Below are 14,340 nucleotides of genomic sequence, written 5' to 3'. Positions count from 1 at the left end.
TTTATCTCTCAGAGGAGACAGGAGAGGGGGAAAGAAAGACGAGGATGAAGGCGAGGATGAGATCAGAGGAGAAAAAGAAGAAAAGTGGTACAGGAAAGGAGAGGAGAGGAGACAATCAATAATCCTTCAAAAAAGCTGAACACTCTTATCCTGACAGCCAGAAAGTTTGAATCTTTAGACATTTTCGATACAGCTACGTTTTTGTACCAACTTTTTTCAGCAAATGTGTATTGGGAAGTCAGTCATAACCATGACAGTCATTTATTTTTAAATCAAATGATTGATTTTTTTTTTTAAGTAACCATCATTCCTTTTTTTTTTTCATAGAAAATGGTTACAGTCAACTGAGATTCACACACTTCCTTATTTCCCCCTCATGCAAACCACCCCCACCTTCTACGCCCTGATTCTCCTTTTTCTACAAACCAGTCTCTCCAGGGGGTCCTGGGGGGCCCACAGCATTTTGACAGGCCTCTGATCTGGCAGGAAAAGACTCAATCATTGGAACAACACCCACTCATCTGCCTCAAGTGCATCTTTTTTTCTCCCCTTTTTCCTGTCTCTGTTTGAGTTGTCATCTTTCTTTTCTTCTCTCTAGATACAGCTTATTATGGTGTTTTTTGTCTATGTTGGCAGCTGGATGATTTTCTATTGTAACATTCTTATGATTGTATATTGCCTCAGCATGCAAGGTATAGAGAAAATGTTTAGTTCACCAGTGCAACGAGCTACCAAAACAACAGGAAGAACTAACATGTTAGAATCACTTACAATGAATTAATTAATCTGAATACATTTAAATGTACTATGATTCACAATCAGAGCACACATACATGTTAAGTTTAACAAATGAGAGCATGTGTGGCAATACGAACTTCCTCAATATTTATATGTTTCATTGTGAAATATGATGATCAAATAAACATTGTGAAAAGTTGTCTGCAGTGTAGAGGACACTCAACCACTTTAAAGCTAAACACAGTATTTATTTTAGATAAGAAATAGTTAATAAATGATACATTCATTCCCAAAAGAGTTGAGGAAGTGCTTATTTATAATTTATAATAATAATGATAAATGTTCATACATTCCTTTGAATTCCCATGCCCCTTTGAAAATAATGCTTCCTTATGGAATAACACCTTCCTAATTCACTGACTGTAGCCTTGCCTTGGATAATATTTCCTAGATTCTCACACACAGTGGCTCAACACCTCCCTGCCAATCCAATCAGTCCAGTCAGATGGAGGTTGACTTCCTGGTATTCTCCTAAGTTTATTTACAAGGCCATGAATAGTATTCCCTGTGGGAGAACTACTCTTTTTCTGTCCTGTCCTGTTCTCAAGACTCTATTCCCTCTATTCACTGTGTGTGTGTGTGTGTGTGTGTGTGTGTGTGTGTGTGTGTGTGTGTGTGTGTGTGTGTGTGTGTGTGTGTGTGTGTGTGTGTGTGTGCGTGTGCCTGTCTTGATGCAGGTGCCTTTGTCTACTCAACCCGTTATTTGCCTATTGATCGTTATGATTTGAGTCCCAGTTTGACTCGGTTTCCCATTTCCTGCCTTTTTGTGATCTGCTTTCACAACAGCAAACTGAACTGAATTTGTATAAGACACAGCATCAGTAATCTCTCTCTGTCTTTCTTACTCTCTTGTCCTTCTTCCCCCGTCTTCGGCAAGCATCCATCAGAGCGAGTCAGAACAGAGCCTGCAGCCATTCCTTCACCCTCTACTGTTGAATGAGCACTCTAAAGCCCAATGCGGTGCATTTAATTTGATTTGATCCAATTGAAACCATCAAATCTAATCAAATCTAATGTTGTGTTTTGCAGCATGGTACATGTACTGCAGGAAACGGTAATGACATTAGACAGAAACTGATGCCGCTTTTGTTAGTAATCTTGTTCTTGAATATGTTAAATACATTATGGAAATATTTTGTATGACGGTTTGATTTCCCCCTTGTATCCAAAGCCCACAGGCACTGTGCAGGTTTACTGTATGCAGCAGACACATATGGCCAGGCTGTGTGTGCATGGCTGTGTGTGTGCGTGTGTGTGTGTGGGGGTGTGTGTGCGTGTGTGTGGGGGTGTGTGTGTGTGGTTGGCTCCCCGATGAGTGCTGCTTAATCAGATCAAGACGTCTGGTTTACATTTAGTTCAGTATAGGTATGCAAGCAAAGAATGTGTAGTGATAAAGAATGCTTGATAAAATATGAATATATAATTACTTCCAAATGAACACAATTTCTTCCTCAAACATCTTATACCTCTGTAATGCTATATAATAGATGTTTTAACACAAAACAATTAACAAAACTAACATAGAAAAGTTTGATGTCAGTGTAAGTGCAGAAGTGTTTTGGATATCTGACTGTGATCTGTGCAACCCTGGAGCCCATCTGGACACTTGTTACTTAGTGTTATCAGTGCACGTTGGGCTGGATGAGTGGGTCCAAAAACACCAGACTCCATGTCCATGTCCTGTGTGAAACCAGAATTTATTTATTTGTCACGTCACTTCCGTAGTTATTTTAACCAAAATGTTTACATATTTGAAACGTAACTTTGTCACTCCCGTAATTATTTGAAATCAAACCTAAATCTCCTCCTAAACCTAACCAAGCAGTTCCCTGTGATGACTACAGTTTATTTTTAGAAGATAACAACGTATGAGGATACGTTGTGAGTGATACGATCAGAGCTTGTTTGTATAATACCAACTTAATCCACATCATAATATACCCCTTCTGCAGGAGCTGATGATCTGGGTGAGGCTAATGCCATTTTGTTTCTAAAATGATGCTATTAACACTTTTACGTATCTGAGCATGTTACAGGTCATTACCCTAGGAAAACTTTGTATTCATTGTCCATTAATCTTTTTATGTTACTCCTTCTTCTGTGTCTCCTCAGGCCAGCCAACTTGTTGTTGGACAGGAGCAGTTCAGAGGTTCCCTCGATGGGGACGCTGGGTGACTGGATGGATGGAATGAGGACGTTACCCTGCAAAGAGGCCTTCTCTGGGGTCAGCTACAGCTCCTGTGACACCCTGGCCAAGACCTCCACCGAGTAAGACAACCGCACACACAGACTCACACACCAAGCTACTCATGCCTATTCATGTCAGCAATGTTTACAGGGTCCCAGCACCCGTGGCAAGGCCCAGAAATTTGAATAGGGAATTAAAAACGCACACACACACACATACTCTTGTTCTCACAAAGTAAAGAAAGCTATAGAGCCCTTACTAAAGGTGTCCAGATGAGTCATGGTAATTCATAATGACAGGCCTTTAGCCACGCTCTCGATGTTGCAAGTATGACCACAGAGAGAGAAGGTGAGAGCATAAAAAGAGAGAGACGAGTGGAGAAACAGAAACATAAAAAGGGAGAGAAAGAGAGAGGAGTTCCGTAAGGGAGGGAGGAGAGGAGAGAAACTTTTGAGGGAGAGAATGAGATTTGACAAGATAAAAGAGGGGCCTTTGAAAGAGAAAAACCTGTCAAATAGGTATGCATGGTACTCTCTATACTGTGAATTATTACAATGCACAGAAAAGATCAAGCTTGTCAGAAAACAATTTGGAAGCCAAATCTAACGCAGTCACATTAGGAGAGCACACCAGAGCTGCTGTATGCTCTCTTTAGGTCGAGTATGTTGACCTGTGTCACACTGAACATACAGTATGACAAAAGCAAGTTGAGTAATTGTTCCGTCAATCCACAGTTATGTGGTCATATCTTCTAAAGTGTTTTTTTTTTTTTAAGTTATTCCACTAAGATATCTATAACATAATGATGTGAGGTGTTACAGATACTGAACATATTATCTCCAAAGTGTCCAGTGTCATCATATTTATTTAGTTGTTCTTATGATACCTGCTCCTGGCCAATAATTCATGATTAATACATTCATGTTTATGTTGAGGCAACTTTGATTTCTTTGGTTTTTTCAACTACCATGTGATTGTTGTTTTTGGTTTAATATTGAAGTCAACACTGACATTAGGCACGAGACGAATCCAGCAATTATTAATCCTCCTAAACATATTTGGCCAAGCAAATTCTTTGTAAACAAATGTTTTTTGTTAGAGGTTGAGCGTGTATGTTTCTGTACTACTAGGAACTTTAGGTGGGAACTGATCTAAGAGGGTATTTGTCACACCACCGGGTTTAGTAAATCAATGCCCCTGGATAAAGGAGAGTTAGTACCAGAGACACAGATTATAGGGCTTGCACTGCTGACAGGATCCTCTGGCTGACAAAAGGTTCTGAGATAGTGGATCCTGTTCTGGACAGAGTCCTGTTAATGTCAGATTGAAATAAGAAAGAAATTCTGAATCCCAAAAACAGGGAAAATAGGCTGGGAGCTTACACTGATGAACAAGCCACCGTTAGATTTACAGGTCAAAGGGCAAAACTACTTGGAAAAAGAAAGGACAGCTGACAAGTCTGAGTGCTGAAATTATTTTTTTTCTTCTCAGCCTTTCTCTCTTTGTGCCTCACTCTGTTGGCCTGCTGCTGGCTTAATTGATGTGGAATGTGATGGGGTAAATAATTGGACATTTCTAATCATTGTGATCAAAGCAGCCATTCACTGACGTGATGGCAGCAGCGGGGTCGGTTTGGTGGTCTGTAGTGACTAGTGCTGTAGTGAGTTGTAACTGCTTTCAATAACTTACCAAACTGGCTAGTCAGTCAGCCATGTTGGTCTTAATATTTTAGAAAGAAGCGGTGCGTGATGTGTGCCCTTTTGAATAATGATATATTGTGGAGTTGATGTCACTAGTTGGCCAGTAGGGGCCTTTTAAAGTACTGTACTATGAAGAGGATAACAATTTAAAACTTCCCACATTGGCAGCTATGGATTGCAATTTTCTGTAACTGAAATGTATTACAACTTAATGTCCTACAAATATTAGAGGGCTACTATAGTATAAAGGAAGGTGTGAAGTGATGCTTTATACCAGAGACACCAATGGAACAAGAGGCAATGTGTGGCTTTTTTTTGGTGATAATAATAACAATTATATTGTATTGATATCCTCTCTCATTCTTTCTCACCTTATGTTGTTCTGTTGTAGCTCTGTTCTGTTTCTCTGTGTCTTTTCTCTGGGGTACCATACAAAATAAATATTGTTTTCATTTATTCAATGAACATGTTTAATCAATAAAAAGTTATCTTCGGTCAACATATTATAAAACAAAAGAGCTTACACTGCAGACTGGGTAGAACCCCCCATTGTGTATTGACAATATACTGTAAATCTCAGATTAACCGCACGATAGTAACCTCCTACCAAATAAATCATATTGGTCCATTTTTTCTGTAGCTAGATGCTCAATTGGATCACCACAGTATTAATCCACTGAAGGCTGAGGATAAGACACTCAAGGCTAGCTTAGCTACAAGTCTAGAAGCCTTGGCGGAGACTATTCATTGCTCAGTATAGATTGCTCTATTGATTTGTACAGTCTTAATCTAGTCCTTGATATTCAGCACAAGGCTTGGCAATGCTCTGACCTCTGAGGAACAGTAATCATACTTGGCTGCAGTGTGCTGACTCATCTGCTGGAGTAATTGAAGTCCTTTTTAGAGATGGGAAGGAATGGATTGACGAGGAAATACCGCATCATTTGGACTCTGTTCTTTATCTAGACAGACTGCATGAAAAGTTAATTTCAGGAATTTGATTGAGGAATTTATGAATTTGACCTAAACTGCTCGACAAAATGAAAGCAATCTGAAGTGATAAAACACTGTGTTGTAGAACCACATATGGGACAGGGTAGTCTATATACAGGACAGACCCATCCACCCTTCTTGGCAACTCAAAACATGTGTCAGCCTTCTAGTCAAATTTTTTAAATGTAATACCTTTATGCTATTTTTCTTTTGCATACTTTAATAACAATAACATATTGATACATACTTTAAAATGTGTACACTAAAGGCTTTAATCTAAAGGACAATGACTTATATCCATGGGTTTTCTTTTTTTATTATGAAGTGAAGTGGTTAACATTGGTTGGTTTCTATTCAACACCATTTGTAACTTTCAACTACAATGAATAAAACATACCCTGCAGAGGTTTTACTCTGGGAGCATGGGGATTGCTGGGTTGACACTGTGATAGACTGTATAAAAAAAACGTTCAACTGTTCTCATGTGATGGTGTGTAAGAATGATTTATAATCATACCACATGTGTTTCATGTTGCAGTGGTTCAATGTAGTCTTATTTAATCACTGCCTGTTCTTAAGGAGATCCATGTGGCTTTCCTGACATAAGCAAAGAATGGCTAAAATTGGGAAAAGGTTCATTTACATTAATTGCTACTCTACAACAATGCATCACAAGTTAAAGAACAACTTTACTGTACATGACTCAATGAAAGTATAATGTGTTGCAATTTAAAACAGTTGTGAGTTCATTACCTGGTGTGTCTTATTGTGTTTGCTTTTCAAATGCCATTGCACTCTTGGACAAGTTTAAGGGTAGAATATCCTTTTGGTCTCACTCCATAGTTAAAAAAAACAAATATATAAATATAAATATAAAACATGGGATTTTCTGCATATTGTGAGATCATAAAATGTTTGCCAGTGTTAGTATCAGTTCAGGGCATCTTCTTTTTCTGACTGTAACATAGATGTTTGATTTACATTGTATAGGTAAAGTCTTGTTGCAACTAAAATGTGCTGTAGATATCATTCTAGAGAAAGTATATATTGATGACATCCAGTTTAATGTGTTAATGTTGCTGGGCCTGGCTGTGTCTCAGTAGAGTGGTTCTGACGGAGGTCCACGTCACACCGGCCACTTGCCCAGAATGGGAGCCGTCCTTGGGAATCACCACTCTCTAACGCCCAGCTCCTCTCCGCCTCCTCAGGCTCTGGATGGTGGGTGGAGGACAAAAACCTAGGCCCCGCCTGGGAGTATTAACCTACCTCCAGAATCACTGATGGGCTTTTACTTGTCTGACTTTTAAAGGGATAGTTAGTTGACATTCAGCTATAACTTAATAGCTGTGTTTCCATCCAGCTGTTAGCTGTAAAACAAACAAAAGTAAAAGACACTTGGATTGCTGCAAAATTTAACAACCGGCTTCTTAGAAACATAATTGAGCTACCGCACTATTAATGTAAAGATGGAAACTCAGCAAGTGTCTCTCTTTGTCATACTACAGAAGGACACTGTGTTTTCTATAAACTATCTGAAAGTACACAATACATTACAGTACAGTTTACATATAAATCATTGCTAAATTGAGTGAACTATCCCTTTAAATTGTAGCACAGAGTGAAGCAATAATATTATTTTTGTCACTTTCAGTTTCTGGCTGGTAAAGATGTTTTCAAATGTCTGCTATTTTGGCTGTGCTCTGCTTGAATCTGAATAATACAAACCTTATTGTAACCATTGTTGAATAACAAAAGTATTTGTTGTAGTAACCCCACCACTCCGACTGCAACTCTTCTGCTTCTACTAATACAAAACTGTTGTTATAACTCCTGGATGGGCAAAAACCTGAGTGTTAATGTGCACTATGACTTCTTCTGTACTGTAATATCTACAATGTTCAGTGTGCAGTGCTCTGTATGTATTTCAACGTTGTTGTTGCTGAGTTTCAAAAAGGGTTCAATGTTTTAATTGAGCTCACTAACTGCTGTGTGTATTTCATGTCTATGACACATATCATGTGAAGCTTTGACACTGGAGCTCTCATTTATATAGCCTTCCTATACACTTGAATGCATGTTACTAATCTTTTAAGAGCTTCTAAGAGTATTAACAAGTTAACAATGGTGTCTGAGAGTAATATCCTGCACATGTACCAGTGCTGCTCCTTTCCACATACTTACTGTATACCTATCATGTCAAAGACATCCAGTTCAATGCAATGCAAGAAACTAGGTCTTGTATGCCTTCATGGCCCTCCCTTGTCATTTCCTCAACTGACAGGGTCATAATAGCAGCCGTCAGTGTAGCCCCATAGGCCCACCTCCCTCTTTCTTAGTAATGGAGAGTGGAGGAAACACCCCCTCAACCCCTAGACCCCCTTCAGAGATGTGGCAGCCCAGTGGCCTTCTGGGAAATGCAGTCCTTTGTGAATGACAGATGCATAGGAAAGTGAAGGGAGCAGCACTGGGAGCATGTCATTAAATGTCACATGGGTGTCACATCCTCCATCACTAATGCACACTTTCCATCTTTCCCTCTGTCACATCTCCCTCCCTGATTGTGTCTGTTTTTTCTTACCTCTCCTCCCCCTTTTCTCTCCCTCTCCTTCACAAACCAGGGATCTGAAAAAGGTTGGAGTGACTATCGTAGGACCGCAGAAGAAGATCGTGAGCAGCCTCAAAGCCCTAGATTCCCACACCAAGAATGGCCCAGTACCTGTTTAAGAAATGAATCCAACAAATAAAAACACCAGAGACCTGTCTGACGGTGTGGTTGCTAATCACAGTCTAACACAGTGGCTTCATATGTAAACTGGAGACGGATGAAAATGGAGGGAAAATATGATATGATTCAAATGAGTGCTTTCGTTGTTTCGTTGAAAGACGATATCAAGTCTCGACAGAGAAATGGGAAAAGAGTTCAGCGCAGACTCGTCAGCTAGTTAACTCTTCCACCCTCTGTCCCTCCATCCGTTGAGATGCCTTACAGACAAATAGGGGGTAGAGATAGCAGAGGAAAGCCAAGGAAGTCAGTGAGACCTGTCCACGGATGCAAACTGGGACTGGACTAGGATACAGGGCAAAGACTGGACTAACATAAAGCTGGAGCTCTCCAATAAGTTGGATAGCACAACCTTCCCTTTAAAGCCAAAAAGGGGACGGGCATGCTCACAGTCTCCTCCCACTACGCCTGACCAAGCAGCCTGTGGAACAAGGAGGTGAAACGGTTGAGATGCCTTGTGTAGGAGAGCATGGCAGACAGCAGCAGCTCACCCGGATTTGGACCCTTCCTGGACAAATGAGGTCTGAGGTGTGAGATTTTGTTGCAACTACCTACATTTACTGTCTCTATCCATGAGAGAACTGAGCTGGTTATGGACACACCTATACATTAACCGAGCCATTTTAGTCTGTAGCTCTAACCTATAGCATTTGCATTAAGTAGACATGTCACAAAAAAGCAATAATTATGATAATCAGTTAAATAGTCTCATTGTATGGAAGCCATGAGTCTGTCACATGTACAATTGTATTGAGCGCTGTGCTGGGGCCATAACACACTTCACACACGGAATTTTCTTTATGGTGACATCTATGTTCTATGTGCTTAGGAACAGATATTGTACAGTTATAGTGCTGTTCCCTCAACCCGATGCCCTTTGTGTGAAATCTCAGGATGTATACGTTATTCGTTCTATTTTCTCCAACAAGGGGAAACAGACAGAGGGAATGGAGCAGTGCCAGGAATGGAGAGTGCAGGTTAAGAAAGACAGAAAAGGTGAAACTGTAAGAGAAAAAATGTATGAGAGGAAAAAGAGAACTTATATAAGGTGATGTGTCATTCAGGCTTCTGCTTCAGATATTGTTGTTGTGTAGCCGAAGTGTTTGACACTTGAAGCGAGTTGTCGTACTTGAGTTTCTTCTTCAGGTAAGACAGGTTAGCATCATCAACTCCACACAACATCAGGTATCATTATATTTCTAAGGAGTTGGATTTGTTCTGTGCACACGATCAGTTCAGAAGGTTGAGATCAAGACTGCTGCTCGGAAGGTGTTTAGTACATAACTTATTAACAAAAGCCATGCAGGATCTGAAATTTGCTGTAAAATTAATCCACGTATCCTGCTGTGTTTAATGCAAATAGTAGAGTGCCTCCTCTAGTTGGGTTGGATCGTGATGGGATCACCAAGCAAAAGCTCCAGTTTCAATTTATTTTCAATAAAGTTGCTCTTTTTTCTGTGTTCTCATTGTGGTATGGGGTTTTCTCATCATTGCCCAAAACTAACAAGGCGTGAAAATCCCTGAATGAGATTCAACACTTCCAATAAATGATTGCTTTCTGAGATAGTTTATATTACAATATATGTCCAGGATGGGATTTCCTAAAAGCACCTCAGAACGTAGATGATCTATAATGAAGTAAGGACTTAAATGTGTTTCCTGCTTTGATGTCACCCAGTCAATCCCTAAGTGCAACACATACCCAGTATTTCCAAACTGGCACTTTGGTACTTTGTGCTGTTGGATGCGTAATATTTAACCACAAGGGTGCTATCTTTGAGCTTCTTCCAAGCACTTAGTAGACAATATTTGAGCACTTTTAATGGATATGTTATTGCCTTGGCTAGAGATTATGCTTATCTAATGGAAAGGGATGATCTTGGTGCTTTTGGGAAACCCATCCCTGTTCAGTGCGTCAGTCGATCCTCTGCTACTTGGTCTACCTGTGGATGCTGCTGTTGCTGCTATGTGTTCTAATTAGCATGTACATAATGTAAACCATCGTAATGATAGCAACTAGCGCTACAGATCCCACTATATGTACATGGCCATCCCTCTTTGTACAAATGTTTGTATGTATAAAAGAATAAATAAAAATGGTGCAACATTTTTAATTAAAAAAGAGACAAAAATCATCTGTATTATATTTTATCTTATTTTGGATTATATTTGTCTGCTTTGTTTTTTTTCTTTTCTACAATAAAAAGGCAATTATGATTACATTATTATTTATTTTTTAACATTATACAGCGCAATGTTGATTGTTTTTTTTGTAGCATACAGTAAATTATGTGTCAGTGCTATCTGTGTTTTGGTTTTTGACTTACTTTATAAACCTGGGACATCCGAAAGAGCAATACTGTTATGCACCCTATATCCAGATCCCTCATTTTCTGTCTCAAGACTGACCCGTGTGTCTGTGTGAGAGTTTACGTGTGCAAATGTAGATGGCCTTGTCTACTAATGTAAAATGATTTGTAGTGGAAACATTTATATTTTTATAATAAATATTCGCAAAATATTTTCCAAAAAATGGATGATGATAGACCTGCTCCTGTGTTTTTATTCTGTCATGTTGTTATGTTGCAGACCCACAACTAAGGTTGGCTTTTCCTTTAATGTACTAGGGTATTTCCATATGTGTAAAGATCACAAGTGGAAGTGAAACAATCATAAACTCATATATTTTTCATTTTACATTCTATAGATCAGTTTTTTGACACATCTTGCTTTCTTCAGGATAAAAGCTACCAATCATCTGACAGACACATATAGTGTAAAGGACATGTGTTTCAAATCACTGAGTTCCCAGGGCAACATGAACAGAGAAAGAGTCCGTAGAAAGGTCTTTCACAGCCAAGAAAAGTCTTCGCCAGCAATATCCAGTGTTAGAATCAGAAAATACAATCCAGAGAAAAAGTTAAGTTAAGTTTCTAAAAGTAGAAAGATATCTACATTGTTACAATCAAATTGAGCAATAAATCTACATAATAATATACATATACATCTGAGATACACATACAATATTTACAGTCAAGTAAAGAAATTAAGAAATAAATAGAATAGAATACCAAATATCATATGGCACAAATTACATAATTAAAGAAAATCCTTAGGTACAGGTAAGTAGTACGAACAAAATGTGTTACATTTGACTTAGTTTAGCTTTTTAGAATTGGAAGGCCAGGACTTCCACAGAGCGACCGTTTTATTTTGTTTGTGTCTACCCGTCTGTAGTTCTTCATATCCTTATGCTTAACCAAGTGGTTTTAGTTACAACAATGTAACCATACTTGAACCATAGTTCATTTGCTACAACCATGACTGTTTTTTATCCATCACCATACCATACCATCGGTATTCTGGGGTTTTATACAATTGTCACAAGATGCATTCTATAACATCTTTCGCTCTACCTGTCTATACCTGACCTGCTACACTTTGTCCACAAACACTCCCACATCTGTTAACCAGCTTCCAAACTTAACCAGCCATTGTTTATAATCACTTCCTCCCTGCTGCCGCCTACTTGTTCCCCTGGCCACATCAAATAAAGTGTTTTGTTTCCTATTATTCATGGTTAAAGTCAATTTGTTGTGTGATTTTAATGTGGATGATCTGCGTTGTCTCTGACTGGGAGAAGAGGAGATGTGTCAGACAGGGAAAAGAGTGATGGTCGCTCTGCTCAATGTTGAAAGGCTGACACTCTCCAGATGTTTCCAGTCAGATGGGCTCATGAGAGTAAACAGGACACTTCCCTCCCCAATTCAGAAAACAATGAACACTTTATGCTTGACAATGCCACCAATGTGGTCTTGTTTTTATCTACAAAACCTCTATGGTACTAAATCCACCTGCGTGATGGAAAAGATGGAGGGAGGGCGGACGTTGGGGGAGGTTAAAAGGGTGAAAGGAAACAAGAGGAGGCTAGAAGGCTGGTGGGCTAGAAGTGTGATGCCTGTGGCAGTTCTGTCAGAGTAGATAAGAACTTTTCGAACAATGGCATATGATAATGCAATATAGCAGGAGAAGATTAACAGGCACCATTCATCATCTTACTTGGCAGCGTGCTGTTGAAATGTGCTCCCCTTTATCTGCAACACATACAAAAAGCATGGTTCCACTTGGAGAGTAATGATAATGAGAAAACAAAGTCATGATGTGTAAAATGCATCTCCCAGTTTGAACAGGGGTAATATGCAATCATCAAAAATACAGCTCTGCTTTCTTCAGATTTTTTGACATCCACCACTGACAGAACCATCACTGACAGTTTTGGTGCATTGGTTTTAGAGTTATATTTTATTTGAGTAAACAACATACCCTCTTCTTTTCTTTTTTAAATGATTTGTCAACCATTACCTCCATAGCGACTGTGGGTCGTTAGTTTGGATTTTAATTTTGGTCTATGCTGTAGGATTTTCTCCAATTCCAAGCCATTTTTATACTGTCTGTATTTTCACGTTTAGTTACTCAAATACAGCTGATTGAAATGCACATGATTTTTTGGGGGGATTTTTTGTTTTGGGAAAGTGGGAAAGTGGCTCATATCCCACCCTTCTCATGTAGAGATGTCTTCTCCCTTTGAAGCCTGTATCGCCTCTCTCTCTCTCTTCCCTCTCAGTTCCTGCTAAACTGACTTCCAGCTGGGTGCAGCTGCTTTGCAGGGCTTGACGCCATGTTACAAACTCATACTGCTCCGTTCAGCTACGACAGCGACCTGCTGTGAGAATGTCATCTTCGTAAGCTTACTTCCTGGGTTCAAAGTTCACTGATAAAGGACTGGGATGCAATGTGTTAATTACCTTTGTTGGCAAACCCTGTTTATCTGTCTGCAGCAGTAGATTGTGGAAGAATTAAGGCTTTTCCCCTACAGCATTGTACAGACCATGCAAGAACACACACACAGTGAGGCAGTGCTGACACAAAGAAGGTCTCATATGTACACATGTTCACTGCAGGGAGCACTAAGCTGTCACAATACTGTCTTCGCCACACACATACACGTGCACACATACAAAGATAGATGGATGTTGGTTGGTGAATTGTAATGCCTGTGCTCTCTATGGAATAGAAGCACACACTGACTCTTCAATCATTGTATCACCAAAGTAACATGAAGTGTTATCATCACAGCGCACACCCAGGTCCCAGAACTGCAGTGCTCAGGCCACCGCCGTCACTTTAACAAATGGTGCCATCACAAAGGGAAGTGCAGCTATCGTCACAGCATCCTGGTGGAAAGTACAGGTAGGGGTGTGTTTAGATCAAACTAAATGCCAGGTAAAATCACTGTCACCAAGGCGTCTCAGGTGCGATAAACTGGTAAAGTAAACTGTGTTTGAGTTTGCTACAAGTTCATCAGAAGTTTATGATCACCCTGAGGATTTTTTAAAGTCAACACTAGATATACACAATGTGTATGCATGTCTTACTGTTTTCTATTTTTAAGAACAAGAAGATGAAATGTTGGATTAGGTTTTCCCACAACTAAATTAATGTGGGCATATGACAACACAGAAATCTCGTATGAAGAAGATGCTGTAAAGCTAAAACAGATGGCAAGTCATCAATCCTATTACATTAAGTCACTGTATTTACAGTAAAAACCCACATTTGTGGTTTCAGTTATTGTCTCAAGTGGGAAATCTAAAACAAATGCTAATACTGAGCTGTCCAAAGGGAGCTTATTAATTATTTGACCTTGTCACCTCTTCAACTCACAAAACACAATATGAAGACATTTTGGTCTTTGAAATGGCAAGTTAGTAGCTTCTGGCTATACTTTACTCTGTACTTTTTTCCATCTAAAGGCCCTGTCACACATATCCGTATGACAGAAACGTATGCCGGCGCATACGAAATATCGGCAATGGGTT

General features: G+C 39.4%; 1 protein-coding gene across 6 annotated transcripts in view; it reads left to right on the top strand.

The window, feature by feature from the left end:
* epha3 (eph receptor A3) overlaps positions 1-10,998 on the top strand; it is a 92,762-nt gene extending 81,764 nt beyond the window's left edge. For 4 of the 6 annotated variants that reach the window (XM_029458458.1, XM_029458454.1, XM_029458453.1 and 1 more), the window contains 2 exons: positions 2,911-3,066; positions 8,298-10,998. In XM_029458458.1, the coding sequence (XP_029314318.1) occupies positions 2,911-3,066; positions 8,298-8,403 (262 nt within the window). In that variant the 3' untranslated portion in view covers positions 8,404-10,998. Of the gene's footprint in view, positions 1-2,910; positions 3,067-6,779; positions 6,898-8,297 lie in introns of all 6 variants that reach the window. The other 2 variants (XM_029458456.1, XM_029458455.1) reach the window with 2 other exon arrangements.
* Positions 10,999-14,340: the final 3,342 nt, after the last annotated feature.

This window comes from Cottoperca gobio, chromosome 21, assembly GCF_900634415.1.
Source record: "Cottoperca gobio chromosome 21, fCotGob3.1, whole genome shotgun sequence".
NCBI lineage: Eukaryota > Metazoa > Chordata > Actinopteri > Perciformes > Bovichtidae > Cottoperca > Cottoperca gobio.
The sequence above is the reverse complement of the archived record's forward strand: the minus strand, read 5'-3'. Positions and strand labels throughout refer to the sequence as shown.